The 21,606-nt window shown below is 52.9% G+C and overlaps 1 protein-coding gene across 4 annotated transcripts in view; it reads left to right on the plus strand.

The window, feature by feature from the left end:
- The window catches only part of HIPK2 (homeodomain interacting protein kinase 2), a 61,484-nt gene that overhangs the window by 14,335 nt on the left and 25,543 nt on the right, over nucleotides 1-21,606 (plus strand). For all 4 annotated transcript variants that reach the window (XM_078597157.1, XM_078597160.1, XM_078597159.1 and 1 more), the window contains one exon: nucleotides 3,309-4,692. In XM_078597157.1, the coding sequence (XP_078453283.1) occupies nucleotides 3,309-4,692 (1,384 nt within the window). The remainder of the gene's footprint in view (nucleotides 1-3,308; nucleotides 4,693-21,606) is intronic.

The raw sequence follows: 21,606 nt of genomic DNA on the forward strand, positions 1-21,606 counted from the left end.
CCGAGTTCAAGCCATGGGAGGAGATGGCTCCGTATTAAGCGTTTAGACAAGTTAACGTTCATGAAAAAGAAAATCTCTCATACGCTCGCAAAACAAACATCACATCTGTTGAAGAAGAAGAATAGGGAGGTGGCAACTCTTCATAACACAAACTCCACATGACTGGACTCCAGTTAAGAAATGGAAAAAAAAATGATTATCCGGAATGTAGTTTTTACGAAGGCCCAGCAGCAAAAGCGTTCCGGTATGATCACACCAGAGTGGAATTACCCGAGTTCGATTCTCGGCCTCGTTTAGCAGCAGCAGCAGTAAATGATATCTGAACCAATCCTGGGTTCCACTTCCCCCGTCCGTTCACCAACCTCCACTGACGAAGCGCAATAAAGTATGGTCAGTCAAACTCCCACGACCATCACGTTGTGGAGAAGTCTATCCAGCAGTGGTTTCACGACAATGGTCCGTAAAGTTTTGGTTGCGCAGGAATGGTTTTGGGGAGGTGATGATTGCTGTTGGGTTTGGTAACTTTCCACAATTAGGGGATTTTACCTGTTTCTCTTGTGCCGTTTGCGAAACAAGAGTGAATATAAGCAGATCCCAAAATGCCCCTGGTACTTCACATGATGTCACCTTCCGCCAACGGCCCCCACATCACGGCGAGGCCTTCATCCAACAGCGGATTGTAAATCAATCGGTTAATTAAGTGTTTCACTGCGTCCTCTTTTTCCGCCCGCCTCGCTCGCTCCCCGCCCCCCAGCCCGTCCTCTCGCCTGCAGAGAGTGAGCTCCCCCCCCCCCATGCCTCCGCAGACCAGGCCGTGGAAAGCGTGGGGAGTTGTACGGAAATGGGATTAGCTTCGCCGTTGCCATGGGAACCGGTGACGGGGGCCCAGCAGGTGCCGAGGTGCGCTGGGCGGAGGCGGGGGGGTGGGTGGCCACAGCCGGACCCGTCCGTTGGCCCTCGCCATGAGCAAACAAAAACCTCCTCGCCGAAGCCAGCGGAGCGGCACAAGAGGCAGGGGCGCGTGGAGCGTTTCCCTCGCGACTTAATTTCGTTTTTGACGGGGGCTAAACATTTTTTACAGCCCTGGATGAAGGCCTCCGTCAGTGTTGAGCATTTTCTTGATGGGGTACAGTTAACATTGTTTGCAAATTGTGGGCAATCTGGTATGTGAGGGTGTCAGCGTATCCTTAAGCATAACACTCATTTGTGGCCCTTTTGTCAGTCAGCTGCTGGATGGAGACCTCGTGCCACTTTGGCAGTGGGGGGTGTATTTGACCAGACTGCACCAAGTTGGGCATTGTGCATTGGTGAAGGACCGGGAGCTGGCGGGAGACCCAGGATTGGTTCGGATTTCAGTCCCCACCGATGTTATCTGTGACCAGGAAGCAAACCCAGGTTTGCAGTGTCGTGTACCAAGCAAGCACTGTGCCAACACCCAGCCCCCCTCAGTAAATCCATTTGTCTGCTCGAAGCAGAATCTTTTACGTTATTAACCGGTGTCTCTTTTCTTAAAGGAATGTTATTAAAATAATAGTGCTGCATTTTAATCCACGAAGCCTCACTCACTAAGTCTCATGACCCTTTTCAGGGTTTTGCGTGTCGGATTAATGAGCAAGTGTATTGTGTGTGGGATTACACTAAGAAAACGAATGCATGAGGAAATGGCACTCAGATGGGTTCACCAACACCCCACTTGCTGTCTTGCCATCTCCTGCCAATCTCAGCCCAGCGGGTTGTGGATAAAAAAAAAATTAATGCGGAATAAAAAAAAACCCTTCCCTGCAAAGCGCCGGGCCAAATTAGCGCCGTGCTCTTGCGTGGCTAAGGCAGTAATGGGAATTCCACATTCCTCTGTCAGGTGCAATTTAATCCATTGTCTTCTCAACAAAGTAACACTCATAATGGTATCTTGATACCTCAATGAAATGATCGCGTGATAATTTGGATCATTGTTGCTTACGTTGTTACGAGGAAGTGTCCGTGTTCCTTAAAGCCGGGAGACAATAGCTGGGAGCCCAGGGAGCCCCCCCCCTCTCCCGTGAGATGCAGCGGCGATCCTCCCACTACGAAAACAAAGTTGGGGGCGGGTAGTGGGAGTAGAGGGAGAGGAAGAAATGAATTTGTCTTTTAATTTCCTGCGCCAGGCCGAGGCTGCTATCCCCTGCGGTTCACGTCTCCGCACAGCTCGGCTCCATTAGCGGCGTCCTCCGAGGACAGCGGGCAGACGCGGAGACCCAGTGGCGGCGTGGTCCCATTCCGAGTTTACGCTGCACCTGGTTAATTCATTCGCGGCCGATTAGAAATCGGCTTGGTGTGTTTTTCTTTATACGATAGCGAGCAGCACACCCCCCAACACCCACCCCTACACGGGGGTAATGTTGCAAGCATTCCTGGAATTGTTTGTCACGTCCGTTCACAGCTGGCCCATTTATTTTCGTGCTGCATTATTCATTGTTATTGCTCTGGTAAAATCGCTGTATAACGAAATTTGGAAACAATTGTGAATTATTTATTTCTTTTTTTTCAGCGTCCAACCAAATCAAATGTGCCGGGCGCATTCTAATGAGTTACACGCGATGCCGTAAGAACTCCTAAGCCTAATTCTGCCGTACAATTCCTGACGCCGACGACCTTCAATTTGAAAGCGTAGCAAGGCATTGCATTAACGTCCGCGGAGAGGACGGATACAGCAATTGCTCGCTTGCCGTTGTCCATCAGTCTGTTTAATCTCCGTCTAATTGGAATTGGAATCTGGGCTCCCTGCGGCTGCTTGCCCTCCTCCTCCTCGTCCTCATCCTCCGTATCTCCTCCCCTCTCCCCTTTATTCTGGCTGCAGCCGCGTGGCCGCGTTCGTGCCCGGCGCTCGCGATTGCGTGCGCGCTTATTCTTGTCGACAAGCTTTGCTCGGTGGTCAGACAGCTGTCTCTAACCACAAACCTCGTGCTAAGCGGAACCTGTGAAGGCGGTGGGGGGGTTGGGAGCACTGCCCTGCAGTGATTTCCTCTCAACAACGCCGCTTCGATTTTTCCCTGCTTTAGGGTGCCACAATAATTTTAACTTATGTCTCTGACGTGCCGCTTTCATGCTTTTAGTTTCTTCCCACAGGGAGCGACCACTTTGCTCCTTTCAGCGTGTTCCACGCGTACGTGTGTGTCTGTGTGCACTTGCTCGAACAGTATAAGCCCATTAGAGCTTCCGCATTGTGTTTCACAAGAAGCTTGCTGGGGCTGCACAGATGATGAAGACGTACCACTTACATATTCTTCGTTTGTTCCCATCGCGCCCGTCCCCTCTCCACTCCGCCGCAGGTATGGCCTCTCAGATGCAAGTCTTCTCTCCACCTCAGCCTCAATCCAGTGCCTTCTGCAGTGTGAAGAAGCTGAAACTGGAACCCAGCAGCTGCGTCTACCATGACGGAAAGACCTCTGCCTACTCGCATCAGCACAGCCAGCGCAGCCGACAGCACCACCACCACCACCACCACCACTTGCACCAGCAGAGCCACAGCAACGCTCACCACCGCAGCAGCCGGCACAGTGCGAAGGCCTACGCCGCCCCTGCCGCCGCTTCTTCCGCCGCGGTCGCCGCCACCGCCGCTGTTGGCAGCCACGCCGCTTACGAGCAGAGCCTGATCTTCCCGGGCGCCGTCGCGACTTCCGCGGCCACCGCCGCCGTTGTCGGCGCTAGTGGCGGGGCAGCCGGGACAGCGGCCGGCGCCGGGGGCAGCGCCAGCGGCGGCGCTAGCGGCGGCGGCATCGCCCGGCGAACAACATTGAACCTGCTCGACACGTACCAGCGATGCGTCCTCAAGCGCAGGAGTAGCGAGGGGGTCGACGGCGAGCCGGGCAACGACGGCGGCGGCGGCGGCAACGGCGGCGCCGGTGGCGGCGCCGGCAACAACGCAGCCGGCGGCAACGCGACGACCACCGCCGCCAACGCGAACAACGACGCGGGCAGCGTGCAGATCGTGGAGGAGCTGCCGCCCACTGCCGCCGTGGCGGCGGCCGCCCCCATGCTTGTGGGCAGCAACGTGACGATGGCGCCCACCACGAACGCTGCGGCCGTCGCCGCCGGCGGCGGCAACACCAACGCCAAGGCCAACAACCACGGCGGGTCGTCGTCGGGCGGCGACGGGGACTACCAGCTGGTGCAGCACGAGGTGCTGCGCTCCATGACCAACAGCTACGAGGTGCTGGAGTTCCTGGGGCGCGGCACATTCGGGCAGGTGGTGAAGTGCTGGAAGCGCGGCACGAGCGAGGTGGTCGCCGTCAAAATCCTTAAGAGCCACCCGTCTTACGCGCGCCAGGGCCAGGTGGAGGTGGGCATCCTGGCGCGGCTCAGCTCGGAGAACGCCGACGAGCACAACTTTGTGCGCGCGCACGAGTGCTTCCAGCACCGCGGCCACACCTGCCTCGTCTTCGAGATGCTGGAGCAGAACCTCTACGACTTCCTCAAGCGGAACAAATTCCGGCCGCTTGCGCTGGGCCACGTGCGGCCCGTGCTGCAGCAGGTGGCGACGGCGCTCGCCAAGCTCAAGAGCCTGGGGCTCATCCACGCCGACCTGAAGCCCGAGAACATCATGCTGGTGGACCCGACGCGCCAGCCGTTCCGCGTGAAGGTCATCGACTTTGGGTCGGCGAGCCACGTGTCCAAGGCCGTGTGCTCCACCTACCTGCAGTCGCGCTACTACAGGTGCGTCGGTGGGCGTGTGCGTGTGCTCGGTGCCTGGTTATCGTGTACAGGGTTGCGTACGTTCCAACAGACTCCTGGTGATCGTTACCTAGCTGACGGACTAGGGCGCTCTATCAAATGCAAATCATCGTCATATTATTAACGAGTGGGCTTTTGGCGACACGTGTTGTGTTAACGAGTGGCGTGAAGCGAGAACGGGGCGAGCCGGTGAACGTTGTTGCCCTGCTCCAGACGTGTAACTGCAGGGTCCTTTTAAGGCAGGTTACGTCGGGAATATAATAACTCTGTCCCAGTGGTTTTGTATCTGTCTGCGGCATGCGACGACTCCCCCCAAAGGGTGTTCTTAGCCAATCCTGTAATGTAACCCTGGCCATGTTGATGTCGGTCAGACTCAAAGGTATCAAATTAAAAAAAAAAGTGCGTCAAAGCCGATGCGGCAAAACGTGGGAATTCATTCACATTAAAGGGGGAACCGGCGTGAACGTGCGTTGATGATGTCTTTGTTGGTTACGGGAGCGTCGTTTACAGAGTCGTGTTTAACTGGGAAGGGTGGGTTGTTTTTGTCGAGACTTTATTTTACAGTCATTTACAATGGATTGTTGATGACACATTGGGTCTCTCGGTGCAGTGAAAGTCCCTTCTATCGTTACCACACTCAAAATGCCATCGTTTGCTTCTCTCGGGGCAATGTCACTTCCTGGTATTGCTCCATTTCAAGTTCTCAAATTCACCATTTGGTTTCTTGTTCCTTAGTCGGTATTATGAGAGTGGTGGCACCAAAACATGCAGTACAACAGCATAGCGCCAATTTTAACACTGATATATGCAACAACATTATGATCGTATCAATTATGGACCCAGGAAAGCCTGACCGAGTCTCAAGACTCTCCTTCCTGGCTACCTCACAGCCAAATGCCTACAACACCTGGCAAGCCGCTTACGGTCGTAAATCCAAAGACTAACCAGGCTCGAATAATCCTTCGCTTCCAAGATCGGGCCTACTCAGGGTGATTTGATCGCAGGCAAACGGTTACCAATCGAATTACATTTTTAAAAAAGACTTGCCCAGCTAAAGTTTAATCTCACGTTCAAAGTTTTCGGCACACGCTTTGGGTCCGTAAACAGGCGGCGGTTACAACCCCGGCCATCGTGTGAGCGCGGAGGAGGCAGCCAAAAAAGCATGGAGAAGCGCGGCAGGCTGAGCCGGGGCCCGGCTCTCCGGCAGTTTTTCCCCCGCCCCCAAATTGGGGCTTATCTGGGGTTAATTTGGTTTCGCCTGCGCTTGGGAGGAATGCCAAACATTCCCTCTCAAAGGTCTAATGAGCGAACGGCCGAGCGGCCTAGGAGTTTAGGGGGGGGTGGGGGGGGCGCTCTGTTTTGTTGGCTGCCCTCTGAAAATGAAAGCAAGAATGGGGGCCTCGGCGCATGCACAAAGTCACGCCGCTGAAAGCCTCGCGACGGCGAGGAACAGTGCGCCCGCTGTGTTACCCCGAGCGCGTCGCGGCAAGAGGTCTGTCTGTTCGGTCGTATGCTGGGAGGGGGAGGAAAAAACCCCCGTTTAGAAAGGAGACCCATTAAATGTAACTTTCCACCAAACTTAAGAATATACAAAGCATTTACAACTGAAATCTTAGCTTTCACACAAGCCTCGCCGTCCATGGGGCTTGTCCAACTTCATATAAGCGGGCACTTTGTCCAAACGGTTTTGGGAAGAAAGGGGCCTGGAACGTCCAGGAGTCGCCGGCGCTCGCTCGCCCGCCCGCCGATATCTCTGAAAAGGAAATGAGTGATGTGACCTTCAGTCGGCGCCGTGTTGGAGGATTCCTCGTGTCTTTGCTCCGACTCTGTCCGACACGGTCGTTCGTCTGTAACTTTCTTTTCCCCCCCCCCAAGGCCCTCTGGAGGGAGTATTTTGAACGTTTTATTAACAATTTAAATAATATGGGCGTGACGATTCCCTACCCCCGCCCTCGCCACCACTCTCTCCCGCCGTACCATCCAATGAATCGTCGTGACGATTTAGGGTCACTTCGATTTAAGAATCGTGAAAATAAATGTTTTTTAACACTGGTGATGGTGGCTGGATGTGTCACGTAATTCTATTACTTTTAGCGCATACAAACTGAAGTTCTATAAACTATGGTGGTCGTGTGGTGATATTTTTGTGGAGGAAGTAAACGTTGTTGGGGTTTTGGAGACTTTACGAAATTGGGGATTTGCCCAGAACCTTAATGTGGGTGGCAAGAGAGAGTGGATATGAGTAAGCCTTTAAATTGCCACCATTCTCACCGTGACAGCACTGTTGGTTCGACTCAATGCGGATGAGGCTGCAGTGCCTGTGCAACTTCATGCCAAGTCCTAAAACACAAACTGCTGATCATACTTCCCTCATGCCGTGTGCCAACATTCCCCAAACCGCAGTCATTAAATAATAATTTCCCTCTACTCGGAATGATGTTAAATTAATCATACCAGCCGTGATCAGTCCACTGCTGGATGAAGGCCTCCGCCCAATACCGGCATCATCACTCAGTCCTGCGCTGTAATAAGCCATATAGCACCTGCGATACATATTCATCCAATACAGTTTAACAAAAAACATTCACGTTGCTGTGAATGACTTTGGTAAAAGCACGTATTCTGTTGTGATCAGTGAAGCTGTTCAATTCTTTGTAAATTATTGAAATTGTTTCTATTTCGTTCACCTTTGGCTTGCAAGAGCTTAGATGCCCGCTTCCAACAGCTACGTCCGAATCAAGCGAACAGAACAAACTCCCGAGCCGCATCGTACGCTTAGGAGATGTCCCTTTTTGCCGAGGCTTTCTAAGGCGTGCCCACGAATCGTGCTGGGTGCGGGTAGCAGGTGCCGTTGTGCCGATAAAAAAGCAAAACGAATAAATAAAGCCGCTTGCCTGCCCCCTTCGTCTCTGCTTTTCCCTCCTCGCCCGTGTTCCCTCTCTTTACGTTGCGCGCCGCAGCCAGCCGCCCCCACCGCTGCTGCCCACCGCGCTGAGGCAGGCCGCCCGTGATTTATCGCTGCCCGTGCTCGCCGAGGCCGGACGAGCGGGGATTGATTTTTGTCTGTTGGCAAGGGGGAATGCGGTTCCACGCGGGATATACGGCGCTAATCCCAGAAGCGCAGCGCCGTTGCGTTGTCGGTCAGCGCGCAGGCCTCTCACTGCCATCCCGCCCCCCCAGCCCCCCACTTGGTTGCGCCATTTAAAATTAGGAAAATTGGTGCCGCCTCGTCGGATTTCGGCGTTGTGCGGCACACTGGTACGGCGCGTAGTCCAGCGGTTCTCGGCTTTATTCGGTACGACACCCGGCCGCCAATCAGGACCATTGGTTTCCATACCCCCCCCCCTGCCCCATCACACACCCTAGGCCTCTAGTCAATGCGGTGTTACTAAGGCACGAGTTTCGTGTTGTGTATTCGTGTTTTGTCGCCGCAATGTGCTGCTGACGTTCCCTCTTCGCATTCAAAATTTCTCCCGCACGGTCTCCATGCCGCAGCTGGTACCCCCCCCCCCCTACTGAAAGGCGTCCGCATCCCCCTGGGGGTGGGGGGGGTGCGAGACTCACGGGTTGAGAACTGCTGCTGCGGTCAAATCATTCCTGAGCCGTGTTGACACGAACGAATCCATCGTCGCAACAATGTTTTTTTCTTTCTGTTTCCGCGCTAGGTTTGTGCTTGTTGTGAAGTGTTACTGCTATGCAGTGAGATTGAGAACATTTTTATTTTTGGTCCACTTTGAGTGCCTATCTTAACATGGTCAAAATATTTTTCAACTGCTCTTGTTTACGGTCAGCCGCTGCTGTTGTGAGATAAGGGCTTCGGTGGCGAGCTGTGTGGTCTCGAAGCGTGCGCGCAGTCGTTGTTGTTGTTGTTGCTCACGCGAGCCGCCGCAGTACTCTGCGCGGAAAGCTCGGAGTGTCGGTTGTGGCGGAGACCGCGGCGTCGTATGTTGGTGTCAAAGGGGTTGAGGTGCGCGAGCGGCAGCAGCGGCCAGGACGATCCCTCCGGCCGTGTGTGGCCACAAGCGGCGTTCCACCCCCCCACCATCCCCCCCACCATCCCCCCCCCACCATCCCCAGCTTGGCCTGGCAGAATGCCTTGGGCCGATTAAAGCCCTGTTTATCCAGAACCAAATTTGTAATGGGGAACATCGTGTGCGCTTTTACAATTAACTCGTTTTATTAGTCACTAGTGCAATCTATACGTTTTTTATAACCATCTACTGGACTAGCAAGATACGTTTTTAACAAGCTACAAAACCTTCCGCGTACTTTTTTTAATATTTCAGAATCGAGTCTCTTTATCATAATATGTACTGGTTTACCAACAGTTGATCATTTATTTGGCAATATGTCATCCAGATGTTCAAGTTAATGCTAGTTGTGTCTGTTTTATTTATTCGTAGAATGTTTGGCCCTTTTTCCAAACCTATTGCAGGTTGGCTTTCGACATCGCGCCCCAGCGTGAAGCATCCATTCAGAAATCTCGCAGAGCACTGCACCCCGTGTCTCAGAGAACAGACACGGAATAGATGTTTTTTTTCCGCAGGCCTACTCCTGAAACATCCTTCAAGTGGCCTTTCATCTTTGTAAACAGCAGGGGGCGGACTGTCCCACACACTCTGCTGTGAGATTGTCACCTAACAATCAAAGCAATTCATTCTCACAGCAAGACTTTCATTTGATTGACAGTAACGCCAAATTTAGAGAGAGTACTTTTTTGCATGCACGTGCACTGGGGGACGGAGCTGAGAACATTCTCTCGCTCCACCCGGGAACCAACTCTACCCGTGCACGACCGTTGAAACGTGGGGATTCGAACCCCGATTCTCTGCGGGACCAGGCTCTGTGTTCTTGACCTCTGAGCCACCCTAAACTTTGTTGCCAGTGTTACATACAACAGATAGCCCCGCGGTTGTTATCCCCTCTCTCTTCCGCTGAAAGCGGCTATGCACTGCAAACAGCGAAGCAGCAGAGAGGGAAAAAAATGACAACTGTACTGAAAAAGAGTTATTTTTCTCTCTTTCTTTCTCTACAGTACATATTTAGCTACTGTCGGGCATGTTTGGGATACTTGGTGGAAGGCAGTCTGGCGAATGTAAATGTTTGTTTTGAGATTTGATTTGTGAAAAAATTCCCTCCAAAATGAAAACCAGAGATAAATTGTGGGGGGGGGGGGGGCAGGGGTGGTGGTGCTGGACTGTGCAGCAATGCGATGACGATGCGAAGCGCAGCAGCAGGCGGCGTGTGCCCCGTTGGCACCCGCCCCCAGTCGCGATGTGCCCCCACCCTCTGCCGGGCAGAGCTGGCTCCACGGCCTTGCCCACTGGTACAATGAGACGCACATTGTGGCGGATACTTTTTGCAAAGTAAAGAAAAACGCGCGCCTGCCTGCCTGTGTTCTTCACAGACGGCGGAACGTCGCGGGCAGACAAAGGGTCGCTCGCGCGTTCTTGCCGAATTCGTCAGGAGCCGCTCCTTCCGTCATCGCACTTATCCCATTATGTGATTAGTTTGTGAATGATGCGCGTCAAAATGCGTGTAAAATTAGGCTGGCACGCCTTGCTCCCCGCTACCCTGAGTCTGGTTCCCAACGAGTTTTAACCGCCTCTCTTGCATGTGTTCTCTCTCTCTCTCTCACCAGGCTTTTAAAGTTTTAGCGAAATTCACATGCAGTTAAATATGAAGAAAAGTTGAGTGGGCCTAGTGGTACACATTTCTTGAAGGGGATAATGGCCGATAGTCAAGAATAATAATGCATCAGCAGCCAAGGAATGTAATGCGTCCAAGTGGATGCCGAGTAGTCGATGGAGCGATAAAATCAGTTCGTATGCAGGAGTTACGCGGATTGTTACATTGCTGGATCAGGGGAGGTATGTACGTTGAACTTCTTACACACCTACATAGCCAACCGTGCTTATTGGAGGTGCAGGGGAAGGACAACAAACTAAACGCAACAATAATCAGTTCTAAAGAAATTCGTTTTCAATCACATGATTTAAAAGTGCATAGCTCCAGTGGCTTCTTAATATTGTAAGGAAGAGCATTCCAGACGGCGGCTTGGGGCATGTCTTCATCCAGCAGTGGATTGACCGTGGCTGATGATGATGATGATAACCACATGACATTATCTGGCTAAATGCGGCTCGCAAGCCTCATGCTGACGGCTGTGACATTGCTCTCCACGGCCTTGCCAAGCCTGCCACGTACATCTGTTTACCTGATAGAGCGGTCGTCGCATATCTTCGCGAGGACATCAGTTGGGCTCGCAAAGGAGATTGGGGCCAGCTCTTGACGTCACGCGGCACGCCGCGTGTCTGATGGCTCACGGTTAATTTCGGACGTGTATCAGGGCCACGCCATCAATGTTCCGTTGTGCTCGTCCACCCCCCCAAGCTTATCAACCGTGCGTGGAAAGGACGGTGGCTTCAACATTCCGCCTCCGATTTATTTTTCTCAATTTGTACAACTTCAAAGTGAGGTGTGCGTGTGTGCGTGTGTTAAGCTCCGGCGTGAGCAACGCCAATCCTGGGGATAAATGCTCACTTGTAACCGAAAAGGAACTTACTTTGGGAACGTGGGAATCTGCCGAGGAAAGCGGCGGTAAATGAAAAAAAATTGGCAAATCAATCGCGGCCCAGAGTGCTGGGTCGATTAAAAAGCAGCAGTTGCCTTTTCTAAACGCGAGTGTGGCTGCCCCTGCAGGGCCCATTGTTGGCGTGTGCGGCGCAGGCAGCGGGGTCACTTCGCTCGCGTCCTTCCCTTTATCTTCCGCGGCTTTTTTCCCCCCTCCCTCTTACCTCCGCCCTCCTTTATGCTCCCCGAGTGTGCGAATGGGCTGGCGGTGTCGGGGCGGGCGGAGGCGGTGGCGGCAACGGCGGCAGAGGAGGACTTTGGGGGGTGGGGGGGGAGTTGGTGGGGGGGCGATGCAGAGATGGCCATGGCTGGCTGGCTGCTGCGCATTTTAGTGCGTGCGTGCGAGCGTGTGCGCACGCGTGTGTTTAGACCAATGTGTTTGCCGCAAGACAAGGCTGCTATTCAGGCTGCTGCTCGGTTGTTATGGGTTTGGCTGCCGTGTGTTGTGTGTGGGGCGGCTCCGTCGGTTGAGAGGGCAGGAATGGTCACCGCGACGGCAGATGTCAGGCGGCCCCGGGGGGAGTAATTGCTCATGGGTGGGCCTCAGAACGTCTATTCCGCATACAACTTCTCTTTCTGAAACTTTCATTTGCGCGAACGCTTTTCGGAGAGCATACACGTGGAGTCGATGAATTATTTCGCGGCGTGTTTACGGCGTTTAGTCAACAAGGGGCTTGCGGACTGCAGCGAGTAGAAACTAAAAAATGCGCAAATTATATTATTTATTTAAGAGATTCGGGCATATTTACTGCCTCACATCTGCCTTTGTCTTTCCTTATTCTCTTTGGCTTTCAAATGACCTTGCTTTCAATAAGGGAATTGCATTGTTTTTTTTATCCGAGCAAACATACGAATATTCTATTTCTTGCACAATCACTTCTTTGCGCTGGTACAAAGCAGGTGAAGGAACTGGGTAAGGGCGGTTGTTTAATTTCCGAAGAGAGTAACGATCCCTGCAGAACCGTGCCTCCCAGTGGTGTTTGTTTATTAAACACAAGGGGGACGCCTGAACCGGTTTCGACTTCACTGATTCTCATCAGCAGGGCCTGTAGTCATACTGACCCCTGACCTTTTCTCTAGCCCCCCCCCACCTCTGCCACCTTCCTACATCCCCATCCACTCCCCCATCCACTCCCCACCGCGGTCGTAGCCTCCTTCCCCTCTGCCCACCACCCCAGGCTCTGTTCATGGACGCGTGACGGAAAGAGCGACGGCACGTTAAATGTCTCTGCCAAGCGCGATCAAATGCAGCAGCAACCACTGTGTGTACCATGCGTGTGCGTGTGTGAGCGTGTGTGAGCGTGCGTGTGTAGCGTAACGGTTAGCGTTCTGTGCTACGAACCCGGTGACCCGAGTTCGATTCCCGCTCATGGCCAACAGCAGTGGCGATTATCTGAATCGGTCCTGGGCCTCCTCTAGGTCAACTTAGCCTCAAATTAGTTCCTGGTGCTGTTTGTGCAAACATCGCCACTCGGGAGACAAAGGCAGCCGGGCGTGGTGCTGGCCATTCACCCCCTTGTGTGCCGTGTCGACCTTAATAGGTGCTCGCTAACGGCACTTGCTCCTACGGTCTGTTAAGGCTATATGGGGGAACTTTGCTTGTGTGTTTGCGGAGCGGTGGCGTGGTGATTAGCACGCAGCGCTACATACCCGCCACTGACGGCTACCATCAGTGGCGAATGTCTGAATCAGTCCTGGGCCTCTCACGAGTTCTTGCTGCAGTGTGTAAACATGAGCACTCACAAAGCAAATGTTGTCGGGCTTGGTGCTAACCACACCGTCCTTAATAGCTGCTCACAGATAGCTCTTAGGGAGCAGCTATTAGGCTATTCAGGGCAATCTTTGTCTTTGCAACATAAAAGATCATGGGGATTTGTTCTAAATTCAGGTCATTGTTGCGGCTGGCGTCATTTTCTCTGCACGCTTTGTGTTTTTGTCACGAGGGTGGAGGTTGGGATTTAGCGCGGGTGACTTTGGGGGCCTGGTCGTGAGCGAAGTTGCGGTGCCCTGGGTCGGGCTGAGCCGCTGTGTCCCGTCGGGCACAATGGGTTCTGTTTTGTCACCCGTCACAAGTTTACCCTGTGAGCCAATTGCGGGCATCACCCGAATAACGAATGTAAACGTTTTCCATAATTCATGGCCGATCCACCCTCCGTATGATGTTAGCGAAGCCCACCTGAACATGTGTTTACCAAACTTACCAAGTATTTTTTTTTCTTATCAATTGAATGTTTGAGTTTATTTCCACCTGTCAAGGGCGAATTCGCACTTTAGTTAAGTAATACATTTCAAAAAGGCAGCTGTAGATGATTTACAGGAGGTTATGCGCGTTTCATTCTCTTCGATAGTTCTTCGATCCCCCCCAGCCACCCGTGCTCTCGGCTCCCTGCTCCTGTTCAATGTCAAAAACGCGGTCACCGCTTCGGTCCGGCGTTTTGGATTTGCGGTGGCAATTCTGCATCAATTCGCGCTGCTTTGCCTTGTACCGAGCAGCTGAGTTTTGCGCACACGCCCTCTCTATAATTCTCATTATGTCCCCGTGCGTCAAGAGAGACTTGTGTTTGTCGCCTGACTGTCGACAACACCGCACTTAATAGCACCGCTGCCCTGTGGGGATACTGCTGTGGAGATGTGGACACCTCTCTCACACACAGTGAATCGGCAAGGTTATCCGAGGACCATTTAGCTATAAAATTGCGTGTTGCATTGATCACCCCACTGATGGGGGGGAATGGCTATAAAGTGCAAAGTGCCTGGCTGTGCGAGCTGTCAGGCCCGGTGGGTGGGTGCAAGTTGGAAGGTGCTGGCGCGATGGGGGGGTGGGATGGGGTCTGGTGGTGGTGGGGGGGCACTTTTGGCAGACTGGCTCCCGTTCGATGCTTTTTGTGCCGGTCCTCGGAGAGTTACGGTCGCCTGTGGATGTGTGGGTGTGTGTGTGGGTGTGTGTGTGGGTGTGTGTGTGGGTGTGTGTGTGGGTAGGTATGTGTGTATGCGGTGCTTGCTTGGGCTGGGGTAGGAGTCGTGGTGGTGTTGGTGCCGGTAATGATTGGGTGGTGTTTGCGAACAAAGAGGCTGGAACCTGAGTGGACTGGTCAGTACCGTTTTCCCACACCCTTAAGCGAACAGATGCCTCTCTGCGTCCATCCATCGGAACACTTTAACCCCGTCTAACCCCCTGCCCATTAATCCATTTGCAGACCAAACAGCAGTTCCCTCTTAATTCAAGCATCGCTGGAAAACAGTTTATTATTTTATTTAATATTGTGTTTTAGGACTGTATGTTTTTACGAATGTTCACATACATTTTCCTTCCCCCCCCCCATTTTACAAAAATGCATCTCTTTATCGGCAACGGTCGTACGTATTTTTTTTCTTTTAAGCCGAATTAGAACAATTACCGAGAAACCTGAATTGCGCAAATGGGACCGTAATGCAATTATGGCCGGCGTGCAGCGTCATTGTGGTGGAGTCGTGGTTAAAAGGAGGCCTTATTATTTCCACCCGTCTGCCTCTCCTCTTTCCCTTCCTCCTACTCCTCCACCCCCCTCCCACCTCCTCCTTCACCTCTCCTCCGCATCGCGCTGGTATGGTGCGTTTTGAATTCGCGGAGAGCGCGCGTGGTGAAGGACCTAGATATACTCATCCACTGCCCTTCCCCTGCATCTCCGATTAGCACGGTTGGTCATGTACGGTGCTAAAGAAATTCAACATACGTACAGCACCCCCTACCCCGTCTCTGCAGGATATGCAAGACTCACCTCTCCCCCAGTGCGCCTCGGTGGCTTTTGTTCTTCTTTAGCGGTGCCTTTGGGAGAGTCTGTGCAGCGTGTAACGCCGGCTGCGATGTCTCGCTCATGGAAATAGAAGTTCCATCTCCCCTGCTTTTGAAACGAGCGTTGGGACTGGCGTGCGTTCACACTTGGCCGGATCACTGTGGGATCACTCTGGTCCAAAATAGAAGCCAGCTGAGGTTGCTCGGAGAGCAGAGCCGCAGAGCTGGCGAACGCTGTGAATCCATGTGTCAGCCAACCATGATTTCAAGATAAGATTTAAAATTGGTTCTCTGGTGTGGGGAGTTGATGGTCGCAACCTAGGTGACGAATGACACCGCAAAAAAAGTATCACATTGTTTGTGTATTTTTTTCCATAATTTGACTTATTCTACCGCGTGTCAAAAATGTATCTGCCTGTGTCTGTGCGATAGTGCAGCGCCCCCTAGTGTGGGGAATACGTCACCTGTACATTTATCAGTAGTTCGGTGACAGCAACTTCCACGGTACATTTTCTCTACCCTGCACCGTGAAATGACAACACAACGTGGCAGCTAGAGCATACAAAAAACACATTCAACTCTTGAGAGACTGACAAATCCAACCCAGCCGCGTCCGACTCGCGGGCTCTACGAAAACAACCTCGGATGCCTGCTGGCGGAAATTGTTTTTTTGCGACAGCTTGCAGCTTTAAGGACGTCTCGTTCCAACACATTCTGGGTTGATGCTGCTCACGGCTAACCTGCGCTGGAAAGAATCCTGCAAGCCCCACGTGTAGTATAGCCATTTAGCCAGTGGGGCCTGGTGGGGCAGGTGGGGTCTGTTGCGCTGGTTGGCCCAGTGGGGCCGGTTGGGCCTGTGGAGCCTGTGGGCTCTGTGGGGTGGGCCAGGCAGCACGGTGTCGGATTCGCTATTTGAGCGTTGCTGCTGTGGGTGGATGAGTGGGTGTAGCCTGCGTCTGCTGGCAAAGTGCAGTATTTATGGGCCCCGGGGAAATGACAGAGCTGTGGGGAATAAAGGTTAATATTTAAAGAGCAGTGAACTTTGCGAACTGATTTCAGCTGGCAATATGACTTTACCTCGCGTTTTTCCTCCTCCTCCACCATTCTCACCCCCATTTGTTAGTAGAATTGGCCAAGCAAACTGTGACCCACCACACACTATAAATGTTATTTCTTGCCTTAAGCACTTCCAATTAAATTTCAGTGATTATTCTTTGTTTCGTTTTTATGCTAAACATTTAAAGAGAAAATTGGTCAATATTTAAACTTTCCTGGTTTAATAATGGAATTTTCTTTACATGTTGCAGCCAGAGATGGGTTTGTGACTTCACCGTGTAGCTGACTAATCTAATGCTATTTGGTGGTGATATTTTATGGGGAAAAAGTAATTCGTGAACACCTAAAGACGCATCATTGTAAAAATATCACCCCTCTGTGGCAAATGCCCACAGTGTTATATTATGTGAACAATACTATATTTAGTGCACTAAGTAATCATCGTTATCAGCCATGGTCAATCTACTGCTAGGTAACGGCCTCCCCAAGCCGTGACCATCTCTCACGATCCTGCGGTGCAGTAATCCGCCTGGCTGCAGCACAAGAGCCGATTTCATCACTCCATCTCCTCGGAGGGCGTCCTCGGCCTCCGTCGTTATTCCTCGCCACTGCTCATCGTCCCGAGCCCACCGACCTCGCCGTCGGAGCACACCGGCTGTCCCTAACGTGCGTGAGCGTTGATCTCGACGAATTAGAAATTAATTTCTGGACGTGTGTGCGTGTGCGCGCGCGCTCGTGTGTAATCGTTGGGGCTTTGGTTTTGTTCGCTATGGGCGTGCGAGGGATTCTGCACGTGGCTGGTAAATGTCAAATCAGTAAAGCTTAGCAAGGACACAGCACCTGGGCCTCTGCAGGTTACAGCTGGTTTCATCCGTGCAACCTCAGGCAGTTTCAACTGCTTCCAATCACTCTTTACCATATCGTGTGTGTGTATGTATATATAAACAAAGTACTCATGTACATGTATATATTTTTGAAAGATTTAGTAACAGATTTGTAATTTTTTTGTATCTCTCTTACACTTACCCAACCATTGCCATCAGCATCCTCGCTCCCCTGCTGTCCTTCCCACAAACCACCACGACCACCAACCGCCACCGCCTCCTCCTAGCCTAGCGCACGCTATATTTTATTTATGTTGCGCTCGCTGCCTTTGCCCTGACCGCCAGTCTGTGCCTCGGGTGCTCTGCATCTGTGAAGCGCTCCCTCCCACTCTCTCGCTCTTTCCCTCCCGCTCCGTCTCGCGCTCTCCCAGTCCTTCCCTCTCTCTCACTCACTCTCCTTTACTCTTGCCCGCTCGCTCTCTCGTCGCTCGCCGCCGCCGCGTGCGCGCCGCCGCCGGCTCGTTAAGCCGTGCGCCGTTGCCGCGGAGACGCGCCCTAAAGGATGCTCTCGGCCGGAGCCGCCACATCCACCCCCCTGTCTCGCGAGGATGGAGGCGATGGCGGGGGGAGACAAAAGTGCGCGCTCGCCCGCTGCCGCATTGTGCCGTCCCTCGGCGCGCTCGTATTCTGCGCGCGCTCGGCTCCGCGTGTTTAAAAAAAAAACTGCACCGCGGGCGGCCGTGGGTATTGGGCGCGAGGCCGGCTACAATGTGACAAATGGGGCTCCTTTCTGCTCTGGAGTGTCCCGGCGCATTGGCTGAGCTCGCGCTCTAATTATAATCCCGCGGCCTCTCACCCGCGCATCAATTAAAACCTCAAGCTGAGCTGACCCCGACCTCCATCATCCGCCCCCTCCCTCCCTTCGCCTCTCCGCGCCTGCCCCCAACCCCCCAACCCCACGCGCCCGCCCCCCTTCGTCTCCTCCCCGCGCCCAGCGTAGACAGCGGCGACGCGTTCCCTCGAGGCCCTTTCTGCGACGCCGCCGGCCTTCGCTCCGTCACAGCGATTTCCGTCCGTGCGTGCGTGCGCGTGCGCATGCGCCGCGTTGGAGCAGCGGCCCTCGCCGTTGGTGAGGGACGCTGCCTAATGGGCAGATGCCACGCATTGCAGCGATTGTCACGCGCCACGCTGCACAACCCCCCACCCCACTCCGCGCCGGATCCCAGCGATGGCTGGATTTCCCAGAGGGTAGCAGTGGGGGGGGGCATGCTCTTAGATGCGATGGTCCCTTTGACCGTGTATACGCACACATGCACACACGCTTTCAAAAACACGCATGCACATGTACGCTCATACACGGATCCTTATCCACTTGTTAAGGTTGGCACGGTGCACGAGGTGGTGTGGCCTTCGTATCTCAAGTGCTGTTGTTTACATACCACACCACGTACTTATTTAAGGCTGAGTCAACCTCCTGGAGGCCCAGAACCCATTCAGATATTTTCCACTGATATTGGCCATGGCCAGGAAGCGATTAAAAATTGCTGGCTTCATAGCGCAGTGTGCTACCCGCTACACTACTGCTGCCTGCATAGACGCACACAAAGACATAGATCCCCCCCGTCTAGCCTTAACTGACTGTTGGGGCACGACACACGATGGGGTGGGTATCCAGCACCACGCCCGGCTGCCTTTGTCTCCCTAGTGACGATGTTTACACAACGCACCAGGTACTTATTTGAGGCTGAGTTGACCTAGGGGAGGCCCTGGACCGGTTAACATAATCATAAGCACTGTTTGCCGGTGAGTAGGAATCGAACTCGGGTTGCCGGGTTTGTAGCGCAACGTGCTAGCCCCACTCCACTACCGCCTCCTCGGATACGCATACTCGCACACACTAGCAAAGGCAGACCCCTCTGACAGGGTTCCCTCCTGCAGTTGTGTGTGCGAGTTCGCTGTCTGAGCTGCATAATGTTTTTGTTCTTTGAATTTATTCACGTGATGTGAACTGCGGTGGATAAACATCTCAACGGATTTGCGCTTATTCACCTTGGCCACGCGTGGCAAATAACTCCTTTGCACACACGAGTGTTTCCACATTAAAATGTGCACGCGCTTTATTTTTAACTGTTCCGAACTGGAAAAAAAAAGCGTTAGTTACTGATTTGCAAAGTTCACCCGACATTGCGAACGTGCGCCGTAGCCATAACTTCTGCGCATGTTTTTTGTTTGCAGAGTATCAAACGCCACAAGAGTAATCTCTGAGCGTCGTGGAGGATAAAAGTAACAGAACAAATAAGCAGACAGTACGACTGCATCTCGTATCAGTGTCTCCGCTGCAAAGATGAAACTGTTTTTTTTACACATCCCATCGGCCACTTGGCCTTCCAGGAGTACATTTTTTCAGCGGCATTGGTTTAATACGAGCAAACCGTGGACCAGTTTCGGTATTCAGAGTCTCATCAGCAAAGTCAGGCCCGCATAAAACCAATGCTGGTGATCTGCCCACGCAGTTTCAAAAGACGCTGCCGCAGTATCGCACGCAAACAGGCGCTAATTGCCAGGATAGGGTGACGTTTGTCGCATAAAATTTCCGCTGCGACATTGGGCTCCGCATACGGATGGATGCGTGAGGATGCAGGTGCGTAGTGACGCCAGGCGCCACACACTGCCCCTCAACAGATGGTGCGGGCATGAACGGATTTCAAATGAAGTTCACGCGCCAATGCGCCACGTTCTTCCTGGCTGGGCGCGGCGCCGGCTCGCGCCTGCGACCCGTCGCGTTGGATGCTAGGGTCGGTCATCATCGGTATCGGCCATGATCGATCCACTGCTGGATGAAAGCCTCTCCAAGCTCTCGCCATCTCTCTGGATCCTTAACGGAGGTAGTGGCCGTTGAGGTGGCAGTACAGCAAGTGGGTTTGCAGTGTGGGAAGCTGACCTTTTGGGTGTTATCCTCCCATGTACGTGACGGATTTTCTCCGGGTTCTCCGGTTTCTGCAGTCCGAATCAAACCGCTCATTAAAAATGGAATTGGCCAATCCACCCCCCTGGTGCAGGACCCTCCTGAAATGGAGTCTTCAGACTCGGTGAGGATTTCCTGAATAAATATTTAATTGCTCTAGAGCGAGGTCGGCTGTCGACTGATGTGGTGAGCAGGGCTGCGTTGAAGGGTTCTTTAGTTAAGAGGGGGCCCTGTTTTTTTTTTAACGATGCAGGAGTGGTGAGGGGGAGTTGTGGGTAGGGGAGGAACGCTCATCGGTTCCACGCTGCTTCTGTTGGCAGCGCTTAACTGCCCGGATGTCCCAACGTGCCCCCCCCTATCCTCAGGTGAACCACGAGTCCTCGTATTCGGTGCGTGTGGCGACGAACTCTGGCGCCGTTTCTGCCGCTCGGCCCCATTTGTTCAGATTGTTAAACAACCCTCCGCAGGCCCTGCTCTGACGTTATAATAGCAGCAGACCGTGAATGGTTTGCAGGGTGCAACTTGGGTGCGGAGGGGGGGGGGCGTTCAGGCGATCTCGCGAAGTTATTGTTTTCCAAAGGTTTGCTGGGGGGGTATGGTTTTTTATATATATATACCATTATATTATATTTGTGCGTGTGATCGCGTGTTCTTGTGCATGCTTGGGAGTTCACCGAAGACGGGAAGCAGGTTTAACATGCTCACCATTGAAACAAACAAACAAAAAACCCAGCAAAAGGCATTTTGAGCGTTTTGTGCCGAACGCTTTTCCTCTTGACCTTGCCGCGGAACGTGCGACCGTTTGGGCAGCAGCCGAAAGTGGCGGGGAAATGTTAATGGCTTCAGATAAGGCGTTGGGGGGCGGCCGCAGTGGCTCTCGGCAAAAACCGAGGCTGATGGATGAGTTCCACTTCCCCAAATTGTCCCTTTTGATGTCACGCTGCGCCCGTGCATGCGTTTCTGTGGCGGTGCACGCATGGCGTGGGAGCCAGTGAGTGAGTGGGCGAGCATGTGCTCGGTATTTTAGTTTGCACTATTTTAGAAACTATCAGTTGAGCGTGCAGCGTAACACCCGGGTTGACGGCAGAGGGATGGATGTGGATGCCGCTATTGTCGGATGTTGCTATGCGACTGTGCTCAGCATTAATTAATAAACGTGTCGGCGCACATCGGTGCGGCCGCGAGAGCGGTGTGCACGCGGCATCACGCTCCACAATCAGAAATAAAAATGCACAGGATGCAAAAGATGTGGATCCTGCCTCGTGCGATTTTTGTCACCTCATTGGGACCCACCTTGTTTTCTGAGACCCGAGAGCTTTCGTGCCAATTTCTGCATTCCTGGCTGCTGGTTTACAATTGCATTTTATTTAACCGGGCAACAAAAACGATGCAATCTAAATCGTTAACATAATTGTGGTACCTCACATGGCAGCCTCCTCAACAGATGCAGCTGGGTTCCTTTTTGCCTTCAATAACCCCCCACCCACCAGCCCTCTTATTTTTTGCCAGTCTCAAAAAACAGGCCTAGTTATTATGTCTGACGGACGACGGGTGTGTAGGGCCTCGCTTTGCATCCCACAGGGAGCCCATGCTGCACACACACACTCTCACACTCACACACTCTAGCACACTCGCGTGTACGTGTG

This window comes from Lampetra planeri, chromosome 8 (genome assembly GCF_965212315.1).
Source record: "Lampetra planeri chromosome 8, kcLamPlan1.2.h2, whole genome shotgun sequence".
Taxonomy (NCBI): domain Eukaryota; kingdom Metazoa; phylum Chordata; class Hyperoartia; order Petromyzontiformes; family Petromyzontidae; genus Lampetra; species Lampetra planeri.